The sequence below is a fragment of the Phalangium opilio genome, unplaced genomic scaffold (genome assembly GCF_054372755.1).
Source record: "Phalangium opilio isolate 3A_F unplaced genomic scaffold, DU_Popi_V2 ptg000329l_1, whole genome shotgun sequence".
NCBI classification, from domain to species: Eukaryota; Metazoa; Arthropoda; class Arachnida; order Opiliones; family Phalangiidae; genus Phalangium; species Phalangium opilio.
Window position 1 is genome coordinate 4,275,377 of NW_028324226.1, and position 26,983 is coordinate 4,302,359.

A 26,983-nucleotide genomic window follows, 5' to 3' on the forward strand; every position below is an offset into this window, starting at 1 on the left:
TGACGTCGCTTTGTACATGCCGGCTATTAGCATATCCGCCCAGAGACCCTCCAAGGACTATAGTAAAAGGGTGGATGGAAAAATTATACCGCAAAACGGCGGAAGAAATAGTACAGGGGGAAGGGAACTGCTGATGGGGTCTATTATCCAAGGCTGTCAAATTAAAATTACACGAAGATGATGCGTTGCGTGGGCCGTTTTTACAGCCGCCTGCAACATAATTTAATCCTAGAATTATTTTTCTAGGACACGGTTTTATTAGCGAATAATTGTTGCACGGACAATTGAGGGCGAATAAATATAAACACACAACCTATAATTATTGTTATGAAACAAAAGCTGGCCCCTTAATAATGCTAATTCTTAAATAAATGAAAATATAATACAAATCTAATAATAAAGGGAGGTGGCAGCTGCGCGAGTCTGACCTAGCTTTGACGTATGGGAATTTAACACGGAGTGCCAACTCCCTATCGGAAAGTTATGCAAATTTCATTTAATGTAATGAAAGGCTTATTTAAGATAAATTTGAGTTCTTAAAGTTGAAACGAATATTAAAATTCTTCATAATAATTTTAATCCTAATTAAATTTAATGATAATCACTTTTTTAGCAGAAAAAGTGAAGGCGTTAAAATTAGGATAGAAACAAGTTGGTTGAACTCGCTATCATTACCTCTCCACCCTCCCCATCGGAAAGTTATGCAAATTTCAATAAATGTAATTAAAGGCTTATTTAAGAGAAATTTGAGTTGTTAAAGTTGAAACGAAAATAAAAATTCTTCATAATAATTTTAATACCAATTAAATTTAATGATAATCACTTTTTTAGCAGAAAAAGTGAAGGCGTTAAATTGGGATAGAAACAAGTTGGTTAAGCTCGCTATCATTACCTCTCCACCTTTTAAGAAAGTAAAAGTTATTTTATAAACAAGGCGGCGCAGAATCGCAATCTTACACATAAATAACAACACAAATACAATTTTTGGGTAATCAAACGTTTATTGGGAAAGGGTTATTTATTATAGTCCATGCAAAATATGATTAGTGACTTTTTTTTTGTGTGTGGACAGTTTGATTTTTTTATTTGTATATTTTTTTTGACCCGAAGAAGAATTTTTTTTTATATATATATTTTTTTTTGTTGTTTTTTTTTTTCGTGGATTTTAACTGTGCCACAAAACACATACCCTATACATGGAAGTCAACAACAGCGAAGTCCCCACTAAAAGTATAATAGTTTTGGAAAAAGGATATTTTCTCATATCATATTTTTTTTTCATTGCAAAGATTACAAATGTTACCAAATACATTTTTCCTTTTTTTGTTTGTTAATTAATTATCTCCCTTATTAATCAAATTTAATTAATAAGACTTTTTATGACCTTTAGCAGGGCACCTTTTTTTTACATTTAACCAATCGTGCTGGTCTAGGATGCCAACTCAATTTGAGTCATTACATTATATGAGCACACTACCCGAAAATAGTAGCCGCGCAATCATCATTTGTTTCTTGATTCGGGGTCCTCGAGGACCCACAAAAAAAATATTAAAAATGAAATAAAGAGCATTCATGGTTTTGGTTTTGGTTTTTTTTTTTGGAAATTTTTGAAAAATTTTAAATACCGTAAAAAAAAAAAAACTTTCCCAAGACGAGAGAGAGAGAGAGAGATTAAGATAAGAGATGTGTACGAATGATTTACTAATTAATAATTATTTATAATAAAAAAAAATTAAAAACAACATCAATCCTTGGAAATAAATGTTAATTATATCATGTTATATTAATATTATAATTGTAATATTTTTCTTTAATAATAAATTGTAGAATTAACCAATATATTAAATAATAAAGACAAATTTGAAATTTTTGTTAGTGAATTAAAATTATTAAAATATTTTTTTTTTATTTTTAATTATTTTATTGGGGATTCTAGTATTTTATTTAAATTTAAATTTTGTTATATCGCAGAAATAAATTATATTATACCAGGAATAGATTTAATTTTAGAAGTAGGAATGGAGAACGGTTAATATTTACTTCAATCCGACTCATAGCCCCCCTCCCTCCAACACGTAACGAAAATTTTAAATTATCTTATTGGCTCACTACGTTTTGATGGCGTTGCTGACGGGGACGGCGAAAAGTGCGTAATTCCTTTTTACCTCTGTCGCTATGACCCTTCCGCCTCTTCTTTCATACCCCCCCCCCCGTCCCGTCCCGTGGAAGGGGGTCCGTCCAGGACTTTGACGCGCGCCCATATTACTCACTCTGTTCTCCATTCCTACTTCTAAAATTAAATCTATCCCTGATTATACGAGATAAGTATTCCGCGTTAAAAACGAAGAGGCGTATCTTAGAGGTAATTAAGATTTGCCCCAAAATCGCTATGTAAAATAGCTAAAAATACAAACATGAAATACTTATCAAACGTAGAATATTATAAATTTCTGATATAGTTTAATTTATTTCTAGCGCGAAAGAGATAAGTTTCACTAATTAATAACGGAATTAAGATATATTTTAATTAATATCATAAGAAATTTTAATTGCGTTACTTCATTTGTCACCTAAAACAAAAATCGTTTTAATTCAAAGCAGAGAAATAATAATAATAATAATAAAACTTTGCAATATGAATATAATACACATTTAAATCGCAAAGTTAATTTTGTTTTTCATTTAATATTTTTAATAATAATTATAATAATATTAAAACGCGCACGCGATAATGGCGTGATTATTAATGGATTAATTTTTTTTAATTAAATAAATATAATGTAATATTATTTTTTCATCCCTTCATTTGTGTGTATTTATCCCCATGCAAAAAACCCTCATTAATGTTTATTAATCAACATTTGTTGTTATTTATTTATTTAATTTTCTTTCTATTTTTTTTTAAAGATGAAAGACGCGATAGCTAAAAATTAAAAATTCAAAAAAAAAAAAGAAAAAAAAGGAAATCTATTTTATTTTTTTTTAGTTAACATATATTTGGAAAAAAGTTTTGTTCAACCTCTCGAAGAATGGCAATTTTTTTTTTTAACATTTCGTTCGTTTATTTTTTTTTCATTTTTTTTTGTTTTCTTTATAATTGGACAAGGCACACGAACTGCAAACTTTTTAGCACCCTTTTTTTTGTAATATATCTCGTTATGAGCAACCACCAACTAGGAATTTTATTAATAATTAAATTAAACGCAAAAAAATAATTAATTAATTAATTAATATAAACTTTCTTTACACCGCAGTTATTATTTTTCTCATAATTATTATAATTTCGTTTTTTTTTTTAATGTTAATATTAATATTAGCGAATTATAATTTTTGAGGATTCCGGACATTAGTATACATATTTTTAACGAATCAAATTTAAGTTATTTAAAATTTTAAACGTCACGGATTAAAATAATTTAAGACTTAATGTCCGACACCTTCAAAAATTAAAAATAAAAATTTAATTCTTTTCTTTTTCTTTAAATTGTTAATTAAATTAAATTAAAACTAAATTAAAGCTTAGTAATAATAATTAAAAAAATGGTTAAGCCTCATACGACGTACGTGGTTATTCGTCAATTTGTTTACTCTTTTTCCTATTAAATTTTATTTAATAATTATTTATTTATACTTTGGCTATATAACAACGCTACTTTAATTAATTAAGGAAAAAAATTAATAATAATTAAAAACTAATTATTATAATGGAAATTAATGAACGAAAAAAAAAAAGAAATTATTCTTTTAACTAAACCCTGTGACCTAACATTACCGATCCTTTTTATTTTTATTTTTATAATTATATATTTTTTTAAAATAAGTACCGACATTTTATTTCCCCCATTTGATCACGCAAATACTTTTAAATTTTTAGGCCTAATTTCTCCAGTCTTAATTGGTTGTCAACGTATTACTTATTTTATCGCCTTGTTGTTGTTGTTGATGTTATTATTATTATTATTTTGTTTTTAAGTGTAAAAGCGTATTGAATATTTTTGAGGGGTAAAAATACGTTTTCAATTTTTTTTTTTAAATAAAAGACGTAAGTTAACATTTAACAATTTTTAGTTAGGTTGTTTTCTTGTATTTTCTTATATTCTTTACGCGTATTGGGGTATACACAATGTTATGTTTTTTTTTGTCTTGTAATACATGTACAAACGGAAATTCTATACGGCTTTTCTTTATGTTATGTACCTACATACAGCAACGTTTTTTTTTTGTAACGTGACGTGTAATTTACCAGTTTTATAATACTAATAATAATATAAAAAAAGCCACCAAGCTGGTATATAATGTTGCTCTACTTAAAAAGATTTGATTTTTTTTTACAATAAAGAAATGAATGTTACATAATCTCGATTAGAAGGCGGGGGGGGGGCGGAAATTTAAAGGAAAAGTATCGATAAAAATATTTTTACATTTTTGTTAACGAAAAATTTGTTAATTCGTCAAACACCTAGGTTGAAATTACAATAGAGTTTTGCCAAAATTTAATTATTTTGGTAATTTGCTTGATGTCTTGATCTGCATGGAACTATAGTCCCTGAGTAGCTTGGAAGACACCAAAATTAAAAAAGGGAATTGTGGCGTTCGTTTTAAGCCCCTCAGAGACTATAATTTCGCCTTAGTTGTTTGACTGATCAGATGTGATCGAATTTTACTTAAACTGCATGAAACTATAGTCTATGAGTAGCTTGGAAGACACCAAAATTAAAAAAGGGAATTGTGGCGTTCGTTTTAAGCCCCTCAGAGACTATAGCTTCGCCTTAAGTTGTTTGTCTGATCTGATCGAAGGTTGATCGATATTTACTTAAACTACACGAAACTATAGTCTATGAGTAGCTTGGAAGACACCAAAAATCAAAAGGGAATTGTGGCGTTCGTTTAAAGCCCCTCAAAGACTATAGTTTTAAGTTAGTTGCTTGTCTGATTTGATCTGATCGAATTTTAGTTAAACTGCATGAAACTATAGTCTACGAGTAGCTTGGAAGACACCAAAATTAAAAAAGGGAATTGTGGCGTTCGTTTAAAGCCCCTCAAAGACTATAGTTTCGCCTTAGTCGTTTGACTGATTTGATCTGATCGAATTTTACTTAAACTGCATGAAACTATAGTCTATGAGTAGCTTGGAAGACACCAAGGGAATTGTGGCGTTCGTTTTAAGCCCCTCAAAGACTATAGTATAGTTTTCCTAATCTGATCTGATCTGATCGAGGGTTGATCAATTTTGACAATACCGATCATAATTTCAAACGTTTGATATTAGCTAATTTCCAATCTGCCTTCGCCAAACGAAAAGAAAAAAAAAACACTGTTTTCCTTAAAAATTTACTAAAACAATTCTCAATTGAACGTGCTATAATTTTTTCTCAGTGTATTTAATTAATTAATAAGTTAATTAACATTTTTATTCTTAATTAAAACTAATTTTATTTGTTTTGCTTAAGTTTTTTTTTATAGAAGGGGAAATTGGGGAGGGTGAGAAAAAGTTTTTGTTTGTTTGTTTGTTTGTTTGTTATATATTTTCAATTAATTATAATCGCGACTTTTTTAATTAACGTTTTAATTATTTTCATTTATTTTATTCCTAGAGTGTATATATTTCTTTTTTAATCAGTGAGGTTTTTTTATTACGATTTCATCTGATTAACGCTATCAAGTGTGATGAAATGGATGTTGAGTTTTTCTTCTACACATACAGGCACGTGTAATTCGAACCTAGAAGGGGGAGGACCGTACCTTCATGCCTAATAGTTAATTTTTATTGAGCTAACTAAATCTATATTATTTTCTTTTTTTTTTGGTGTTTGTTTACTCGCTTTTCAGTAATTTTTCTGCTTCTACGTAATTTCAACCCATATACTAATTTTTTTAATTTTGGCCAATCATAGCCCTTCCCCAAAAAGAACCATTAAAGGGACTGTAAAGTAGGCATCGGTGGGTGGGTAAAAATTATTTGAAAAACGTCACAGACATCACGTGATGCCAAGATACAAAGACTCCTCATGGAGAGGAACTAGTTAACATGATCTAGTCCCTTGTTTTTCGCGAGATTACAGCGCCAATTCCATGAAGTGCTCGTTTTCGAAATAAAACGAACTAAACTTCTTTGAACCACGCCTCTCCTCGGTCACGTGCCTCTGACGTATTTCAAAGACTCCTCGTGGAGTGGAACTAGTTAACATCTAGTCCCTTGTTTATCGCGAGATTGCAGCGCCAATTCCATGAAGTGGTAGTTTTCGAAATAAAACGAACTAAGCTTCTTTGAACCACCCACGCCTCTCCTCGGTCACGTGGTGTCTCTGACGTATTTCAAATAATTTTTACCCACCCGCCCATGCCTACTTTACAGTCCCTTTAATAAAAATAAATGAAAACAAAACTAATAATTTTGGTGTGTAAAATTTTAAAAATATACGGGATATGAAATTCTTTGTTGAATGAATATTAGCTAGTCACGTGATATGATTAGCGGTTGGTTAATTAATTACTAATGGGCTACATACAAAGTACGCCGGGCGGCACTCATTCATCATTCATCGAAGGATTTCATAATTAAACCAGACAACACACGCTCGATCGCTTTTCCCCTAACATTTTTGATAAATTTTGTAATCAGATTTTGTTGTTTTGTTTGTTTGAGTGGAGTGCTTTGCTTCGTTAAATTGTTGTTTTAAATATTTCGGCGCGAATACTAGTTTCATATAAACATGCACTACAATTTGTGTGTACTCTTTTTTTAATTAATTTATATATAATTATATATTGATGAGGGTTTTGGTTTTACTGTTTCATACGGTTTTTTTTGTTGTTGTTTGTTTTATAACGTAAGAAGCAACATATTTCTAATAAAAAGAACAAATGAACAAACAATGTATTTAGATTATATATCATTGCGGCTGGCTTGTAATGCTTAGTATGAATATATATATGTATAAGTACAAAAACAATTTTCATCGCTATATATGTTAATTAATTAGCTTCACATTCGAAAAACCCAGCACATATTCGTTATAATCCACGTAATATTCCAATATTGTTTCATTTGAAAATCCTAATTTCGTAATAACATTATTTACTAGTTAGTGTTCGCTTAACCTTTAATATCTCGTTTTTTTTTCGAATCCTTCATTGTTAATTAATTTAAACAATTTTAATCAACATTTTTAATAAGAGGATCATCGAACTGAAGAAGAAAAATTGTTCAATTCGTTATTAATAATATTAATTATACCCATTCCTAAAAATCATGTTAACATGATCACATTTTCTTTCTTTCTTTTGTTATATATATAATAATATATAATATATTACCCTTATAATATCTTACAAGTTTTACACGAACTTTACGTACGCCAACATCCTTGTTTTTTTTTAATTCAATTTCCGTTTCGAAGAAAATTTAATTAACAGTTCTCGTTCATCCGTTACCTTATAATAGTAATATTAATGATTATAATACAAATATATAAGGAAAAATAAACAAATTAATTAATTAATCAGAATTAATCAGGGGGGGGGGTGGGCAGGCATAACGACTGCGGATATATAAATAACTACTATTTCACCTATTGTTACGTAACGTAACGTACGTTTAGCTATTACATAAACCAAATAGAAACAAGCGGGGGATATTGTATAATATAACCATACGTTGATCGTAATTAATTAATTAATTAACTAATCAGTCTCGTTAAAAACCCTACAACTTAACTAAATGTATCTTTATTTTGTATATAATAGAAAAATTGTCTACTTTCCCTTTTAATTTTACTTTATATTTAAAAATAACTAATTAATTAAGTTTCGAAGAAAATTACTAAATTAGGTGCCTAACTTTTTTCAAGCGATACCGAACTTTCGAAGAAAATTGAAGGCCTGATACCGAACGAACGAACGCAGGCTCGAAAGATAGAATAGAGGAACCGAACCTATATTTTTTAAAGTTAAGGAGGTTTTTTGGTTTTTTCATTATATTGGGGAGGAAATTTCGGCTAAACGAGTAATCTTTAACAATTATATCATCATATGTAGTTAAACAACGAATTAAGCTTAGCACATGTTCATGTTTTCAATATTTTACGATCATTTAAATGTTTTATATAGAATCTATTTTTTTTTTATGAATGATAATGCACCTGAGACTGAGAGACAATTTTTCTTTTTAAGTTTTTCATCATTCATACGGAAAATATGCGCTTACACTGAAATTGCAACTTTTCCCAGTTATAGCGGATGATCAAAATATCACTACATTTATGATTAGATATGACGAGTGGTAGTTCGTTCATTTTTTCATTTTTTTTTTTTAAATTTTTCTTTGCTTGTTTGATTTGTTTTTTTTTTTTTAAAGCATTTTGAGGTTTTCATTTTTTTAAATGATTGAAATTTCGTGATAAAGTGAGCAGTTTACGTAGAGGAGAAGACTTGTTTGTTTGTTTTTTTATTTATTTTCATTTTATGAAGATCAGGGGGTGTCATTTGAAATAAATTTGATGGAAAATTTTTATATATAGTTTAAAAAAGATGTATTTTTGATTGATTTTGAAAAAACTTTGAAAAAAAAAAAAAAAAAATTAATGTTTTTCGTTAATGGTAATAATGGTATTTGAAGAAGAAAAAAAATATGTGTAAACCTTCAAAATCTAACTGGTAAATAACATACGACAATAACAATAATAATTACAACGCATTTAATTGCCCCAAAAAACTCAACTCATCCCCGATCACCGTTGCAAACCATTTTTACTTAACCAGGTCTTTTTTTTTTTTTTTTTAATAACTAATAAGAATAATGGTTATAATAACACTTTTGCTGTTGTTTACGGAACGGAACGGAGGAGTTAGGCTGGTAATAATTTTATTATTTTAAAAAATTCCGATCCGATGGTGAACAGAATTTTATTGTTGTAGGCTCCGTTAACGTTAATTATCATTCAAAGAGCTTGAATTTCGCTTCGGCGTTCCAAATAATATTTATATTATACTAAAATTATTACGCTGAACCGAATTTATATTATCATACGCTCTGTTAATTATAATTCAAATTTTGCTTGAATTTTGCGTAGCATATGTATTTTTTCATCTTTCTTTTAAACCAGCCAGAAGAATGAAAGCGATTAACTCAGTTTTTCGGTGTTATAAAAAAATTTTCGCAGTCAGATTTAGGAAGAGCCAAAAATTATCGATAATATATAATAATTATAATAAAAATAAATGAGAGAGAGAGAGAGAAAAAAAATTTATGGATTTTGTTGTTTTTTTTTTTTCTCGTATGATTCCAACGTGATCGTGAAAATTTTTTCCATCTTCCTAAAAAAAGATTATTTCATTTTATCTAACGAAGTACACCCATAGGGTTCTGACGAGCCCTTTTGGTTTCTTCTTCAGCTATCTGTTGCTCTATCAGATACTGAGCGGTGCTGACTGCGTTAGGCAATCCAGTTATGGTGACGATACGATTTCTCGTTCCAGGGGCAAAGATTCCTTTTTTCGATATCTGAATATTAGCCCCGCTAAAACGCTGGATTTCTACTAGAGACTTTCCTCCTGGTCCTAAAATAGCACCGACAATATTTTCGCCAACTTCGACTTCCAATTTAGTCGAGTCTTGCCTATCATTGGGTGTGGGACTCTTCCTCATTGGTACTGGACTGGTACTGAGACCCGTTCCCAAGCCGAAGGAATTGTTGTTAATCGGAAGGGAAGGAGCACTCGGAGAACCCAAGGCGGGCGAGTTTCTTCTAAAAGGGTCGAAAATGCTGGGGTCGGGCAAGGGAAAGCGCTCGTTGGAACGGGAAGTGGGCGAAGTAAATCCTGGTCCCAAATTCAAGCCAGTTATATTAGCTCCGATGCTTCCGATCGGGCCAAAGACGCTGGATCCGGCGCCCATGGCTCCGGCGGTGGCCACTGTAGAGCAAGGTCCAGCTTCTAGGCCAGGAACGGCGCCAGAAGGAAACATAGCTTGGCTGGTCACGCCGCTGGAAGGTACTTGACAATTATTGGCTGCGGAATTACCGACGCCCATTCCCATTGGACCGCTAATCATGGGGGCTCCATTAACGCTGTTGAACATGCCGGCGATTCCCAGTCCCATCAAACCTAACATTCCGTAATTGGCTAAAGTGGACATGGCGGACGCTATCTCGGCCGTAGCTTGTTCATTATATCCGCTACTTCTAAGCATGTGTTTGACATTCTCAATCATTTGGGAGGCGCTGGGAGGTACGGCGTGACTTCCCACACCAATGTTTATACCCGAAAAGGGTAAAACGCTGGCATTGGTGTTTGCGCTCTGAGAGTGACTGAAATTGTTGTTATTGAGAGTGGGACTCAGGCTGTTTAGGCTTCCGCTTGAACTGTAACTCGCGTTGCTATTGTTCATCGCGCTACCGCTTCCTTGAATGCTGCCGGGATTAGCGTAAGGCGAGCCTGTAGGGTTAAAATTCGCTACTGGTCCAGTGACGTCCGAGTAACTAACATTTAGACAACTTCCACTTTGGGGATCTTCCACTATTTTGGCCAGAATCAGATTGCAAGCGGTCTTGTTGTTTTCCATTTCACCAATAACAGTAATGCAACGTTCGGCTAAGGCATGATCTTTGGATTTCTGAGATATTTGGACATAGGCGCCGCTATCTTCTTTAATTTGTTTGATATAACTTCCTCCTTTTCCAATTATCATCCCCGCAGTACTGTTAGGAACTAAAATCTTCACCTTCGAAACCCAAAAGAGCAAAATACGCGTTACGTCTTACGCGAAAAAAGCGTAATACCACCTGCAATTTAATGCCTACAGTACTCTTTACCTGTTTTTCCCTTTCGGCCGGTTGCTTATGGTCAAAGTCTATGGCCATTTTAGCGTTTGGGTCTGGTTTCTCTTTGATTTTTTCCATTATAAAATCGTGTATCTGAATTATACCTTCAACACTGCCCGTAATTAAACAGACCCGTTCCGTTGTTCCTATTAATTTTTCAAGGAAAAAAATCCTCTCAAACTAAACACTCAAACAAATGCACTAACAACAAAACAAGTCTATATGATACAGTGGCATAGACACCGGGATATTTCCAAGAGAACAGAGTCATTATAACAGGGTTCGGATGAATTTTATCAAAAGCCCATTAAGTGAAGGAAATAATTCATAGCTCCGTCTAGTTTGAGTGTTTATAACCATTGATTACGATAGTTTCCAACGGAGTTACGTTAAAAGGGCTGTTCAGACTGTGGGACAAATGATAGGGTTCGGACGAAATTTTTACATTGAAAATCCCTGACATTTCCAGCTTATCCCTGACCAATTTTCCCAATATCCCTGACCATTTCAAGGTGTTTACCAGAGTCCACTTCATCACACCTGGGCCCATATTTAGCATTTCTCGAAGTATGGTTTCATACACCAAACGAAATCCCGGACTTTTTAGGAAAATTTTTTAAATCCCTGACTTTTTCGCCTCATTTCCCAAATGCCTGACTTATCCAGGTTTCCCAGGTTCGGTACGAACCCTGTTATAACCATCTACATTACAGGGTTCGTACGAAATTTTTGTATTGAAAATCCCTGACTTTTCCAGCTTATCCCTGACCAAATTTTGCCAATATCCCTGACGATTTTAAGGTGTTCACCAGAGCCCACTTCATCACACCTGGCTCATATTTAGCATTGCTCGAAGCAATCATGGTTTGATATACCAAACGAAATCCCTGACATATCCCTGGCGTTTCAGGAAATATTTTCAAATCCCTGACTTTTTCCCATATTTTCCATATCCCTGACTTATCCAGGTTTTCCAGGTTATCAAGGTTTCGTACGAGCCCTGACATAATAAAATTCGGAATAACACGACAGTCTTTATTTTGACATAGCAACAGATGCTATGAACTGTCATTCAAGGCAACTCTGGCCTGTACCCTTGTTAAATTTCCCACTACGCCACTGTGATCGTAATAGCAATGGTAAAAGACTCGGGGTCCTTACCAGGGTAATAATCATTGGCCTTTGACATTTTAACCCTTGCTCCAGCATCTTTTTGTAGCTGGGCAATGGTTTCGCCGCCTTTACCAATAATTGCGCCAGCAGCGACCGCTGGTACAAGGATTTTAAAATGATAAGTTCCATTCGCTAAAAAATTTAAGTTGGAATCTTCATCAATACGCGCATCGATATGATCACACTCTAAATACAACGATAAATTGAAATGAAGCGTAATGAATTTAGCAAAACAAAAGTATTAATTAATTATAAAATTAGTCGTAATCCGCAACTTGACGGGTGAAAAAAACGATATGTAAATATACCGGTAGTTGACAATTTCCGCAATTGTGCGTAACCATTTTTGTAAAAATTAATCAAATGCAATAAATTATTACGGGCTAGCTTTAATGATATATTATAGTTACGACTTTAACAGGGTTTGGCAGAATTTTTTTTTATAGAAAATCCCTAACTTTTCCAGCTTATCCCTGACCAAATTTTTCCAATACCCCTAACCATCCATTTTAAGGGTCCACTTCATCACACATGGCCTATATTCAGCATTGCTCGAAACGTGGTTTGATACACCAAAGGAAATCCCTGACCGATCCCTGACTTTTTGGGAAGAAACTTTAAATCCCTGAATTTTTCCCACACTTTCCAAATCCCTGACATATCCAGGTTCCATACGAGCCCTGCAATATCCCTGACTATTTTAAGGTGCTTATCAGACCTCACTTCATCACACATGGCCTCGAAACATGGTTTGATATACCAAACGAAATCCCTGACCTATCCGTGACTTTTTGGGAAGAAATTTTAAATCCCTGAATTTTTCCCACACTTTCCAAATCCCTGACTTATCCAGGTTCCATAAGAGCCCTGCAATATCCCTGACTTTTTTAATGTGCTTATCAGATCTCACTTCATCACACATGGCCTATATTCAGCATTGCTCGAAACGTGGTTTGATATAACAAACGAAATCCCTGACATATCCCTGACTTTTTGGGAAGAAACTTTAAATCCCTGAATTTTTCCCACACTTTCCAAATCCCTGACTTATCCAGGTTCCATACGAGCCCTGCAATATCCCTGACTATTTTAAGGTGCTTACCAGAGCCCACTTCATCACACATGGCCTATAATCGGCATCGCTCAAAACGTGGTTTGATATACCAAACAAAATCCCTAACTTTTTAGGACAAAACTTCAAATCCAAGAATAATTCCTCCCCCCCCCCTGCATTTTCCAAATCCCTGAATTATAGAGGTTCCCTACGAACCCTGTTTCACCTTTTTAGTTGTGTAACTTAAAAATTAACGCAACATTTCAAATTTAATCCATTACGGGGGAACAAACCCAAATAATCTTCCCCAAAAATTTTAAACTTCTATAGAGTGCTGTCAGAAGCGCCGGTGTGACGTCACCCATGCTGTTTTCCCATAAAGAAAAAACGGTAACTGTCATGGCCGCTCATTGCTAAAGGCAGACTCGTGACGTTTAACCTTGGATCTGACGTCACAACTGACAGCACTCTATTGTTTACATTCGCAATTAGTAGCACCATTAATTAAATACTGATTTTGCTAAAACAAAATAGCAAAACGAAACTGTATTTCCAAAATTATTACCGAACCCGTTTTTGTCATTGAACTATTTTGTCAATAAACAAAATATTAATTGAAACGCTGTCAAGTACCGGTACATTTGTTAAAATGGGCTCATAGAAGTCGTTAAGCATTAATTACATACAAATAGTTTGTGAAACCAATGAAAAGTGCCAGATGATTAACCATATGATAGCCCGTGAAATGATTTTTTTTTAAAGTATGTTAATTAATTTCAACAGATGGTAGGAAATTTTTTAATCTTTGATCTCAATGAGTTTTAAATACTAAGTTCGAAACGTACCTAACATAAATTACGTTTTAAATAACATTTCGACTTATGCAAGAATATGTAGGGAAGTTAAAACTACGTTCATAGTGTTCGACAAAGTGATATTGCTTAGGCCTACACAGTACACGCGTCACGTAAGTTTTTTCAAAGGACAGAAATTTTCATAAATTTCATATTCTCCACGACTAATTAAATTAATTAATCAATATTACTGGGAATATTTTAGTCAGGAAAGATAAATGTACCTAAAAGTCTATAAGATTAAATCAGTAACGTTACTAAGATATGGGAGGGGTTGCGTTCTTTAAAACTGCATGGTTAATAGCCTAATTTATTAAATTATATTTGCGGAATTTCTAAGATACGGGAAATTATCTCGACGCGTAAACTCAATTTTCATGCACTTTCAAATGGATGGACGAATAAATGAGGTGTCTACGATTTAAAAATGAATCAAAATCAAAATGATGATGTGGCTAAAAATTGCTAGACACTTAGGCTTATTACAAATATGATCATGCTCGTGAAATTTATTTTTTTTTACAATTTTGAAACTTTACTAGGGAGAAACTAACGTTCTTATTTCGCTTTAAACATCAATTATTGTAAATGGAAAAAGTAGAAATACTAAAATTAAGGAATAAGGAAAAAACGTATTTGACAGCAATCTCGGTCTAAGGCTAAGGGCAATGACAAAGCTAAGCTAGGTCAACTTTTATGGGTAAAAGTTGCGCAAAAACCGCTAAATACTATTCGTAATTAGGGAATGATAATTAAGTAAGATATTAATTAATTTGATTAGAAAGCTAGTGTGAGTGTAAAGGGTGAAAAAACCGAACATAAACCGGGTGAGAGAAGCCGTTTTGAAGGATGAACTACAAGCTAATTAACGAGTAGAAAAGTTTACAAAATATAAAGTTACCAAAATTATTTGTCCAGGGATCGTCGGTCAAAGATTCGCCTATGCTCATGACGCTCTCTTCATGTTTAATTGGCATAAGGGCGAAATTAGTAGCAGGCCTTTTTAAGACCTACTAGCCTACGTGTACCCTTCGCCAAACAGGTACGGCCTAGGACTAAGCCTAGGCGACTGGCGAAACTAGCTACGCCTGCCCTTCTAATAAAATGACGTACTTTTAAACTGTAAAATTAATAAGTTAAAGTCCAGAGGGGAAACGTCGACCGGATAATAGGCCTACCGATAACCGAAGATAACGCTAATTCTTTAGTTTAAATTCTTGCATAAGTTAAAAAGATCGCTCGAGAAATGCAGCCGGTAAACCCGAACGGGAATTACCAAACGGGAGTACGGGTAGGGTACGGGACACGTAGATACCCAGCCTGACAAGGCCTATATAATCATATGGTCTCTCACGCACGTCACGGCCTTTACATACAAATTAAAGAATTTCTAGAGAACGGAGGCTGATAAAAATTTGGGCGTACCTCCAGCGCAATGGTGTGATCTTTTAGATTCTAATTCTGAATCCAAATTTTCTAACGGTCTTTTTAATTTATTTAATTCAGTTTCGACATTTACGCCGCTGGCCGCCATCTTTGATGTGCGGGAGGAAGTTACGTCACCACTAGAACGTCGGCTCGTGACGTCAAAACAGTTTCCAGCTACAAAAACCAAAATAAATACTCCTACTATTAAAAATAAAAAGCCAACATTCTTATGCCGACTGAATCAACGAATTGGCGTTATTCTAAGTAATTTTTGGACGTATTTACCTTCAAAGTCTGTTCACTGAGAATAGCACCGAAAGGAGACCGGTAGTCCGGCAAAAAACCACTACGTCACTTCCTCCAGCTGATTGCCGGCGGAGCTTTAAATTTAAGGCGCGAAATACGCACGTGACAAGTCCGTGCCGCAATAAACAAGCTGGCAACCACGCTGTTAATTATAATTTTTTAATAAAAATAAACAACTTCCTCCGAAGATCCTAAATGTTGGACTCATTTTATTACGCTATAATTTCTTTAATACAGAAGAAAACATTTAATTATAATGATAAATTCATAACAAACTTTTTAAATATTTTTTTTCATAGACCATCATTAATAAAATAGTTAAGATAGGCATTAATTGTTATGTACAGTTCCGCAAAAAACGTATTTTTCGAATTAGTTTTTATTCTACTCTTTTGTACCCATATTCATCATTAAGCTTTCTCTAAAATGATGTTCCTGTAACGTTTATTCGAGTTTATCTCAAAAAGTATCAACATTCAATTTGTATAAGCCAAGTTTTTCATATTATAAACGAGTCTATTAGCGCAAATATTTATCCAATAATGCGTAAACAATTTTTTTAGCAAAATATCTTTAGAGGAATACACCCATGAATTAATAAGGATCGAGATGTAATGCTTCTATTTGGAAAACAGAGCCTTTAATCCCAATGAATAATTAATTATTACTCCACGGATGTACTTTCAATTTGTCATAAGATTTTGGCACAGCTACATTTGTTTTTGTTTTTGTTTTTTTTATGAAAAACAAGAAAAAATAAAACCTCTAAAAAGTGTACATATTGTCATATCAAATTATTTGAAGAATAGTAAATGCTTCAAAGTTCAAAACACCCAAAAAAATTAAGATTAAAACTACAAAGACCCGTTAAGAATAAATCTTAATCAAAATCAGGTATTAAACACTACCTAATTAGTGTTAAACTAAATTAATTAACATAACGAAATTCTATGAGATTACTTTCGGTTAAAACTTAAAAAGGGGCTTATAAGTATATTGTTTAATGGGAGCTGGGTGAAGTAGAAAATCAAGTGATTTTTTTCTATCGATTCTTCTACCAATTTTAAGACCAGTCTGCATAGTGAAACATTCAGAAAATACTCCCGAATGATTTTAAAATTCAAATTAGGTTCAGATTTTAAGGATAATTTGAAATAAACCCCTCCGACCAATCGCGTAACGCCCTGCCTTTTTGTTAACAAAATTCTCGTGGGACGCATGCTCCATGTCTCGCGCCACGATTGTCACGTCGCGCGCCTAGTTTTATCAAATCTAGTGATAAATTTCATTCGACACGGAGCATGCGTGCCACGAGAATTTTGTTAATATAAAGGCAGGGCGTTACGCGATTGGTCGGCGGTCCTTGTTTAAAATTATCCTTAAAATCTGAACCTAATTTGAATATTAAAATCATTCGGAGCTGGTATTTCCTGAATGTTTCACTATGCAGGCTGGTCTTATAATTGGTAGAAGAATCGATAAAAAAATTACTTGATTTTCTACTTCACCCTCCCTTTAATGGTTTTTTTTTAACAACTACGTAATGATATAATATCAAGGCACAATGTGCAATAAAACCTTTGTAGCGTAAAATGCTTACCTCTCATTTATACACGGGTTAACAATAATATTAACCTGAAAAATTCATCATCTTTAAAAATATTTATAATACATTTTTTTGACCACCTTTTCCTGCACCCACCATCATTTTTGGTCACTGTTAATAATATACTATCTAATATTTTATTTCTTTCTTCTAACTAACTACGTTTCTACTAATTCTAAATTAAAGCCATCATTTCATTAATTAATTAAGTTAATCACGACTAAACCTTTGTTAAATGTATAATAATTAATATTTTTAAAATGGTATGGTATTAATATGGTGTTGTTTTTGTTTGTTTGTGTACATTTATAATATATATTCATCAATTGGTCAGAGGGGTTGAAAAATATACAGAAGAAAAAATGCTGTACAATACAGTTCACGTTATTATCTATACCTTTAGCTTAAAGGGGCTAACCAGCGCTGTTGGGGTGAAGTCCGCCCTTAGTTCAGGGGGAAAACACCCAGCTCTTTGGCCATAAGAAATGGCGCCACCGTCGCGGTGGGCGGGTAAGCAATATGCTAACCAACAGTTTGACCCCCCATTCACCCCAACAGCTCCGGCCAGCCCCTTTAAGGTACACGCTTTTAATTTGTTTACCTTCAATAAATCGCTGTTTTCTCCCAGAAGAATGTAGAGGGGGGGATTGTTTCGATTACTATCCTCTAACCTAACCTAACATTACATTACATTACCTTACATAACTTGAAAACAGGTGAAAGAATACTTTGTATTCAGAGCTGAAATGACACCGCTTTCATATGTTTATTGTTAGATTAGGGGTAACTAATATCATAGGCTTCTAATTCAAACATCAAGGCTGTCGAGAGAGTGGGGCAATTGTGTCAGTTTCCCGGGGTTCGCACCTTCTAGGGGCCCGAGACACGTGTAGGGCTGTCTTGAGGGGGGCCCGTGATTTTCTCATTTTTCCCGGGGGCCCACACACTCTCTCAACGGCCCTGGCAAACATAAAAACAATAACGCAACGCGTAATAGGCTCAAAACTTACTGGAAATTATTGTTGTTGTTATGCCTTTTTAAACTAAGCCGTAACGACAACTTAAAAACGTTTTTGAAGGTAACAGAGCCAATTAAATAAAAGCAAACAAACCCACAAAATGGAGTAATAAACTACACTTAAGTCTTAATAAGGAAAACGAGCAAAAAATGAAATATGCTTTTGTCAAAAAAAAAAAAAAAAAAAAAAGAGTTTAAAACCATATGATTTGTCGGATTATTTAACACGTTAAATCTATTTCTAATATTTTATGCAAAATTAATGACTCCTGAGGTTAGCATTTGCTTAATTCTAAATTAAAACATGAACTAACAATGAACGTTTTTGATTATATTTTAAAATCGTATCAGTGACATACTTTTTTTGCACCCGCCCACTGTTCAAGAAAAAAAGAAAAAAAAAACAAGAAAATAAAAACAAAAATAGGCCAATCAAAGCCAACCTCCTGTTAGTTTATGAAACATCTCTTCATTCAAGGTTTGATTTTGATCCTTAGATCGCATGGAGAGGAAAATATAACCCCCAATAAATTCGTGAACTATTTTGCAATCAGCGCTGAGAACGGCAAAGGCCACGTTTTCATTATTCTCTTCAAATTGCACCCTCATTTCTTTCACCTCCCAATTAATATTCCAAGCTTTCATGGTGTTGAAACGCCATGTTTTAATATGGTCACCCGTACTCAATTCCATACGCATCAGGCGGTTGAACGCAATGCCCAAAAGTTCCTAAAAGTCATCAAAATACGCCCAAATTGGGTCAGTTAAACAATACGTGATAAAAAAATGGACAGCGTGTAGGGTCCTGTTAGAAAACTTTGTAGTTGGATACTTTCAATTAGCAGTATTCATTATTTTATATGATATCAAGAAGCGATATCTAGTTTACTAGGGAGAAGGTATAAATTCGCCTCATATCCAGCTTTATCTCCTGTCCAAACGTATAGTAGGTCCGGAGTTAATCCCCGCCTCTAAATTACAAACAGCATCTCATTGGTTCTTGAAAATTCACGTCAGCGCGACGCGAATGACGAAAATTACAATCATATTTTCCGACTGAGGAGAGGCGAAATAGCCCGCCGTCCTTTTACCTCCCCCTCTTGTATTTTGAAAGGGGGACTGGGACTATGGCGCGCGAATACTTGGGCATCTTATACCTTCTCCCTAATAAACTAGATATCACTTCTTGATGATATACAGTATAGGAAAATAAATATTTTAAGCCTGCACCTTTTTTTTGAAATTATAAGAAAAAATTTCGAGTTTTTTTTTCTCGAAAAGTGAAAAAGGGCCGAATAAACTTTACTTAATAAAGATATGAAGTACTAATTAAAATCGCAATGATCAAATGACAATCTATACTATATAGTGCTCTCCTAAGCCATCTTCAAAATCCTCAATACTGCTAGCTGGTTCAAGAGCAGTTTGGAATGCCTGTATTATAAGTAGTATTATACTGCCCAGTTTTGTTCTAATGTGCGGACCGCTCTTGAACAAAACTAAAACACATTTTTTTAACCACTATAACCAGAATAGGCTGATAAACAAGTAATTCCTAAGTATATAGAATCATAAGTTTATAAGATATGTTTCATAAGTATGGCGCTTCCTATACTTTGTAACGCTAAAGAATTAGAGCTCGAGCTAGTTCGAGAACAACACGAGAATTGACTACGCGCGGTTTTGCAGTCTGTCTTCCTCTTTAGTCTGTACTAAGCCCCAGAGCCAGGCGTCATTTTACGAGGATCTCTGACGTGTTTCACCAACGTCACTTAATGAAAAGCTCCAGTTTGTAACCAGGGACAAACTTATGGAACATATCTTATGAATTTACGATAGAATATAGCTACAATGTGGTCCTTATAACCAACAAAAACTTATAGGCCTGAACTCTGAATCTAGTAAACGTCCCATAAAAAAATTTCAAACTCATTTATCAACTTTGATTAGACAAAGTATCAGTATTAACAAGAAGCGATATCTAGTTTATTAGGGAGAAGGTATAAATTAGCCACATTTCTAGCTTTATCTCCAGTCCAAACGTAGGTCTGGAGTTAATCCCCGCCTCTAAATTACAACCAGCATCTCATTGGTTCTTGAAAACTCACGTCAGCGCGACGTGAATGACGAAAATTACAATCATATTTTCCGACTGAGGAGAGGCGAAATAGCCCGGCCTCCTTTTACGTCCCCCCCCCCCTTGTATTTTGAAAGGGGGACTGGGACTATGGCGCGCGAATACTTAGGCATCTTACACCATCTCCCTTGTAAACTAGATATCACTTCTTGGTATTAACTATTAAGTTAAAAAAAATGTATTGACTAGAGGTAAAGAGTGGTTTAAGATAGCCATCTTTTTTTTTTATTAATTTCTTTGAAAACTAAAGATAAGTAGAGAGAGGAGAGTTATAACTCGTTTCAAACCACTTAGCTCTCTATTATTTTAACATAACCCCATAATACTCTATATAAGAAAGGGCTGAAAACTTCTTAGTACAGAATAAATAATAAGATGGACTGCAAAACCGCGTATAGTCAATTCTCGCTTGTCGTTCTTGATCTAGCTCTCTGTAAGTCTCTAGCATTACGAAGAATAGGTCGTGTCATACTTATGGAACTATCTTATAACCTTATGGTATCATTTACAAAAGTGTAGAGGGGCGTTTCTTGGCAGTTTAAAGGCGCCATCTGGTGGCGGATTTGTCTGAGACGGAAATTGTAACCTACAGAGTGATCATCATCTATACACAAACCCTGTCTCAACCCAAAAGAGGGGCGTCTATTGGAAGTGTATTTCTCATAGAGTGGCGCCACCTGGTGGCGAATTTGCCAAAAACCGATATCACGATCTACAGTGATCTTCATGTTCGTCTCTACATGTTACCCGACTCTACTCAAGAATCATACCAATCTGTTTTAAGGAATATGGCGCAACAGTCTGTCGTGAACAGATATAGAGCTATTTCAGTGGGGGAAAAATTTCGTCTGCTACGAAAATTGGGCCGGCCTTTGAGTGTAGGGCGGACATTTTGTGAGGGTTTTCTCTATGGGCAAATAGCATTGGTGACGTAGCCATTACCCCCTCTGAAATAGCTCTATATACCCCATACAGAAGACCCACTGCATTGTACTGTTGAAGGGGGCGACGCGTTGCCACGTCAAGCACCAACACCAAAGGTCTAAGCTTACAGAAGACCCATACTTATGAGGAGCATTATCGGGTTTAGGTTTAAACAAAAGAAGACATAAAATACAGTTGACTATATAAATACTAAATTGCATACTATCATGAAAAATGCTAATAATATAATTTAAATTATTAACATTATGTAGCTCCTGGTCATCTACATCTAAAAGTAACTAAACTAAACCCTAACCAACATCACACGATGATTAATAATAATAAATAAATTTAAAATATTACCTCTTTCTTTCCATTTGCAAATCTGACGACAAAAAATGAAACTCCGTATTCGGGAAGGGCTTGCCAGGCTTTAATGTAACTCAATTTCGCGTCAATTAAATTAAGATCTTTGACATTAGCGTGTGCCTCCAAGATGCGATGAGTTATCTAATATGAATTAAGAGAAAAAAGAAAGAGGAGAAGAAGAAGAAGAGGAAGAAAGACAAAATAATAAATAATAATTATAATATCAGATATTAAAAGAATGAGAAAATGTATGTATTGGTAACACGCGTTTTTCTTTAACAACAACAGAGAAAAGTACGTAGGTACATTAAATTTCGGTAAAATTTTATAAATACCTTATTGGATTTCATCTTTTTCAGAAATCTAGGCGCCACAAAATCTTCAGGAGCAATCTGAATACTAAAAGGGTTAAGAGCCGGCGCCGGAGCAGGATGTTGCATGGCTAAGAAATCCAAAATAGATTTTACTTCGGCTTCGTAAGAACTATCAGCCATGGTTTTCCCTTTGGCAGCTAAACGACACGCAGCCATCCACTTAGCATATTGCTCTTCCTAGAATAAATTAATTAAAAATCATTTAAAATTAAAAGTTACTTAAAATAACTAAAGTTTGGTTCTCCTCCAGGGGTGTGCGAGTACTCGGTTCGAGTATCGAGCCGAGTACTCGACTCGATACTCGATAACAACACATTGAGATACTCGAGACAGATTCGAGTAGCTTTTTAACATTTTAAATACTCGACAAATACTCGAGTCCGAGGCTTACAACTATAGCAGACGATGAGTTCATGATCATTTATTTTGAAAATCACCTGTTCAATGTTTAATTGATCACTAACAATCTTTTTGAACTAGTTAGATATTAGATAATTGAAAATCTTCGTTATTTTCAAGAAATTTACAAAATTGCTGCTCGACAAGTCAATATTTGAGACTCGATAATTAATTACTCGAAAGAACTAAAATTTGACCTATCTAAATACTCGATACTCGAAAGTATTTTTGAGACTCGGCTCGATACTCGATAAGAAATTAGTTTCGATACTCGGACTCGGACTCGAAACCGAAAAAACGGGACTCGCACACCACTGTTCTCCTCTTTTAAAAAACTTACCGAATCGCATCTCAACCAATATTCATTCATTCCATCATGACTGGGAGCTTCCAAACGAATCCCGTATTTGGACTGAGAGAGATTAACATCGGGAGTAACTTCGCAACCTTTAAGCGCAATCATTTGATTCGGTTGACCCCCACTACTGTCTTTATTCTTATAGATAGCCAACTGAGTGTCTTTGAACGTAAAATAGCACCGTTTGAATCCTTTCAAAGTAAACTTCTTGGGTCTGTACAAAATATAAAGTTCGTGTATCAGAATTTCAAACAAACGAACAAAATCTGCTTAAATTGAAGGTTATACTTCATGAATTGTAAATATCCGGCTAATTCCGGGACACTAGTGATGTCCCCTGTGCCATTATTAAGACTGCTTCCTTCCAAGGTGACCTGAAGGTCATTGAGAGCGGCTTCAATGTCATCATCTTCTTCATTGTTGTAATTTGTTTGAGGGATATCCGACTGCAAATTAACTTGCAGCTGCAAGGCACCAAATAACATCATTTCTTCTTCAGTGCAATCAATTTCTTCCGTCAACAGTGACCATTTGGCCTGTTCGTAAATTTGGTTGATTCTGACAGCGTCACACTAAATTTAAATGATTTTTAATTAATTTCTCTGCTTTTTTGGGGTAATTTACGTCATAATTTCGCAAGATTGCGTAAGTATGCAACAAGGGAGCCTCAAAATCTGATTTATAAACTTTAAAGGGAGGGTGAAGTAGAAAATCAAGTGATTTTTTATGGATTCTTCGACAAATTATAAGACCAGTCTGCATATAGTGAAACATTCAGGAAATACCAGCTCCGAATGATTTTAAAATTCAAATTAGCTTCAGATTTTAAGGATAATTTTAAACAAGGACTGCCGGCCAATCGCGTAACACCCTGCCTTTTTGTTAACAAAATTCTCGTGGCACGCATGCTCCATGTCTCGCGCCACGATTATCACGTCGCGCGCCTAATTTTATCAAATCTCGCCCTAAATTTCAATCGACACGGAACGTGCCACGAGAATTTTGTTAACAAAAAGGCAGGGCGTTACGCGATTGGTCGGAGGGGCTTATTTAAAATTATCCTTAAAATCTGAACCTAATTTGAATTTTAAAATCATTCGGAGACTGTATTTCCTGAATATTAGACTATGCAGGCTAGTCTTATAATTAGTAGAAGAATCGATAAAAAATCACTTGATTTTCTACTTCACCCTCCCTTTAAGGGAAGCCCCCGCGCAGACTTACGTCAACCCTGCATTATAAACTTATGATAATATACCTTGGGGTTCAAATCGTAGAACGAATAGAACTTTAACCTTAAAAGGAGTGTATCAAACTCGCGAACATCTTGTTCCATTAACGAGAGGGAGGAATCGAGCCATCTGGAATTATATGGGACACAAAAGTCATTATCGTTAGACAAGGCCAAGTAGAACAGTAATTACCATAACGCGTAATTACTAATTACTTCATTATCTAATTAATTTAATACACACCCGCTATTAAGTCGAGCTCTTTCTATTAAAGATTTGGGTCGTAAAAGAGTTTGACGGGATTCTTCAGAGGGTGTTTTCGGACTCATAGCCAACGGTGGAGCTTCTTGGGTACCAAAACTATTATCTAACGAGAAACTGTGAAATGGAGATGATCCATTGAAACTGGTATTGGAAGTAGAATTGTAACTCTGGTTTGAATTCCATGGCTAAAATAAGAAGGTTAAAAGGTCATAATGTCGTATTGCATTAAATATTGTTGTAAATATATACTGACACTGCTGAGTGGAGTATTATTTGTCCCATCAACCGCATTTTTGTCTGGAGTACCAACAGGGTTGATTGTAAGAGTTCCGTGAGACCCTGTACTATCTTTCGGTCGCTGACGTGGACTGCAACCTATTCCTCTATAATTTCTCTTTAAGTGATCTTGGGAAAGTGGGCGACATAGGGATAATTCTTCAGGGTGCCTAATACCTATAAGAAGTTATAGTTAAGTTCTCCGAGGTTGGGTTGGAAACTTTCAATAATATAGTAATATTTTTTTTTAAAATTACCCAAATCTCTGGCAAGATTGACAACAGCGTGAAAGGTTTTTACAGAAAAATCAGCTTTAACATCGATAAACCTCAAATCGGGAAGTTGAAGGTGCAGAGTTTTGTGCATGGGGGTAAAATGTAAAAGGGCATCAGCCTGGACACCGCATTGATCTAAAGTTGATCTTGTGCGGTTCAGCCAGATATTTCTATCAGGCCACCATAAGGCGTGATCTGACCAATCAATTGCTACATCTATTTCATATTTCATTAGATTTTAATGTACTTTTCATATTATGATAATGTATATAGAAATGGTTTGCAAAAAGAACATTGGCTATAGAGCTATCTCAGATGTTTTAGTGTGACGTCACCCATGCTATTCGCCCATATAACCAAAGCGGTACCAAACATGGCTGCCCACTGTCAAAGCTTAGCCCGTGACGTTTTACCTTGACACTGGCGTCACAACTGAGATAGCTCTATTTATTCACTTTTGAACTGTTTGTTACGTAGTCATTCCTAACAAATACTTTGGAGATTACAATGACTTCAAATCTCTTAATTAACATAAGATACTTTTGCAATCCATTTCTACTCTTAAAATTAAAAATAACTGACCTAGATCTTCTACTAATTTCAACATAACCCCACCAATATGGAGGTCACCTTTAACCCTTAATGCCCTCTCGGTCTTTAAATCTGTCACTAGGATACTAAGCTCCCAGGAGCCATCTCCAACTAAGTAACCATCGGAAATCATCACTAACAATTATCCTGAAACAACAAATTCATACCACCAAGTACAAAGTTATAATGAAGGTAAAGGAAGTCATTAAATCATATACCACTCCAAATAATAGATAAGATAAAGAAGCAGATTATATGACTTTCAAGACAAATATGGTAAGACTATTCCAGTAAATTTATCTCATTTACAAGGGTGTGGGAGAAAACTTACGTTATTTGACAGTGCATAAACTATAAACTACCTTATAGGGTTCTAGATAGTGGGGATATCTCCTAATGGACCACCCTCAGTGGTATGGAATATAATAAAGACAGCTCTTAACAATCACTAAGACCGAAAGCATCTTAAAATCAACGGAAATCTGGAGGCTCCACTCAAATAACTAAAAAAACGATAAACCACAGCTGCTCCGCAAACATGACCAAAAACAGGTGACAGATAATAAAATTTTTCTAATTAGGCGTGCAAATGTTGAATAAAACACAAAATAAGCAAAAAAAGTGCAAGTTTGGCACAAAACACGTAAAAATATTAATAGTTACCTAAAAATGATATTGCAGTGAAAAATTTAAAAAAAATGCGCCACACCTTCTGTTCCTTGAAGGCTGAACTTTAACTTTACACAGTAAGCCTTGGACAATTGTGATGAGTTGGCTTCAGGACGCGATTTTACTATCCTTAAACACAATGTAAAATCCAACGAAATCAATATACCAAGTTATCCATCATTAAAACGACAGATTATCCGTTTCTTATTAAAAATTCTGAGTCAATTAATAACTGTAGTCATTATTCACCTAGCGTAACACAACTTCCGGGAACTTTACAAAGGGTTCGCGAGAAATCCGTCGACTGGAAAAAAAAATGTAATGAGGGGGGCGTGAAACTATATTACGCAACCAACTGCAGTTCACGATTCATCTCCCTTCCAAAAATGGTAAAGACCTAAGGTGACGTCACACACCCACCCGCAAAATTCAAACCTCCCCCTTTCACGTGGGTTTTTTTTCCCGCCAAATTAGAATTATTAGGTCGCGCGAATTTTGCCCAATGAGATAGAATATATATATTAAACCTAGAGTCACAACGTGAGATCTCGAGATCGACGTTTCGCAAATCGCAATACACCTTTTGTCGAGCATGAATCTTTATCAAATACGGGTGGCGCCACCCTAAGAACTATTTTATTACCGTCTGCTGCTATAATCTGTGTAACAAGTTGTCAAGATAGTTTTTAAACGTGTTAAATTAAATACGCAAGTAAAATAATGAAAACTCTAGTCCTTTTTAATCTAATAAATAGATGAAATAAAAATCATAACGATGTTTCTGATTGCAAATAAACAAGTAAAAGTTGTAATTAGTTCCGCTAGAGGCTCACAGATGGCGCTGTCATGTTTTGAT

General features: G+C 34.5%; 2 protein-coding genes across 9 annotated transcripts; both read right to left on the reverse strand.

The window, feature by feature from the left end:
- Window positions 1-981: 981 nt before the first annotated feature.
- Window positions 982-15,477, reverse strand: ps (RNA-binding protein Nova-1-like protein passilla). Of its 7 annotated transcripts, none has more exons than XM_089858956.1 (5): window positions 15,327-15,459; window positions 14,803-15,021; window positions 11,982-12,179; window positions 10,800-10,966; window positions 982-10,720 (listed from the first exon to the last, which is right to left on the reverse strand). In XM_089858956.1, exons 2-5 carry the CDS (start codon window positions 14,876-14,878, stop codon window positions 9,341-9,343), a joined length of 1,821 nt encoding a protein of 606 aa, XP_089715082.1. In that variant the 5' UTR covers window positions 14,879-15,021; window positions 15,327-15,459; the 3' UTR covers window positions 982-9,340. The 7 variants fall into 7 exon arrangements, with proteins under 7 accessions (XP_089715082.1, XP_089715081.1, XP_089715084.1 ...); XM_089858955.1 differs by having other exon boundaries at window positions 15,080-15,452; XM_089858958.1 differs by lacking the exon at window positions 14,803-15,021 and having other exon boundaries at window positions 10,812-10,966; window positions 11,982-12,125; window positions 15,327-15,477.
- Window positions 15,478-15,816: 339 nt separating this feature from the next.
- Window positions 15,817-26,548, reverse strand: LOC149610415 (unc-112-related protein-like). 2 transcript variants are annotated; one of them, XM_089858952.1, is made up of 11 exons: window positions 26,168-26,548; window positions 25,450-25,605; window positions 24,850-25,083; window positions 24,570-24,769; window positions 24,296-24,501; window positions 24,079-24,181; window positions 23,109-23,392; window positions 22,803-23,034; window positions 22,025-22,240; window positions 21,684-21,830; window positions 15,817-18,988 (listed from the first exon to the last, which is right to left on the reverse strand). In XM_089858952.1, exons 2-11 carry the CDS (start codon window positions 25,589-25,591, stop codon window positions 18,692-18,694), a joined length of 2,061 nt encoding a protein of 686 aa, XP_089715078.1. In that variant the 5' UTR covers window positions 25,592-25,605; window positions 26,168-26,548; the 3' UTR covers window positions 15,817-18,691. The 2 variants fall into 2 exon arrangements, with proteins under 2 accessions (XP_089715078.1, XP_089715077.1); XM_089858951.1 differs by having other exon boundaries at window positions 26,122-26,547.
- Window positions 26,549-26,983: the final 435 nt, after the last annotated feature.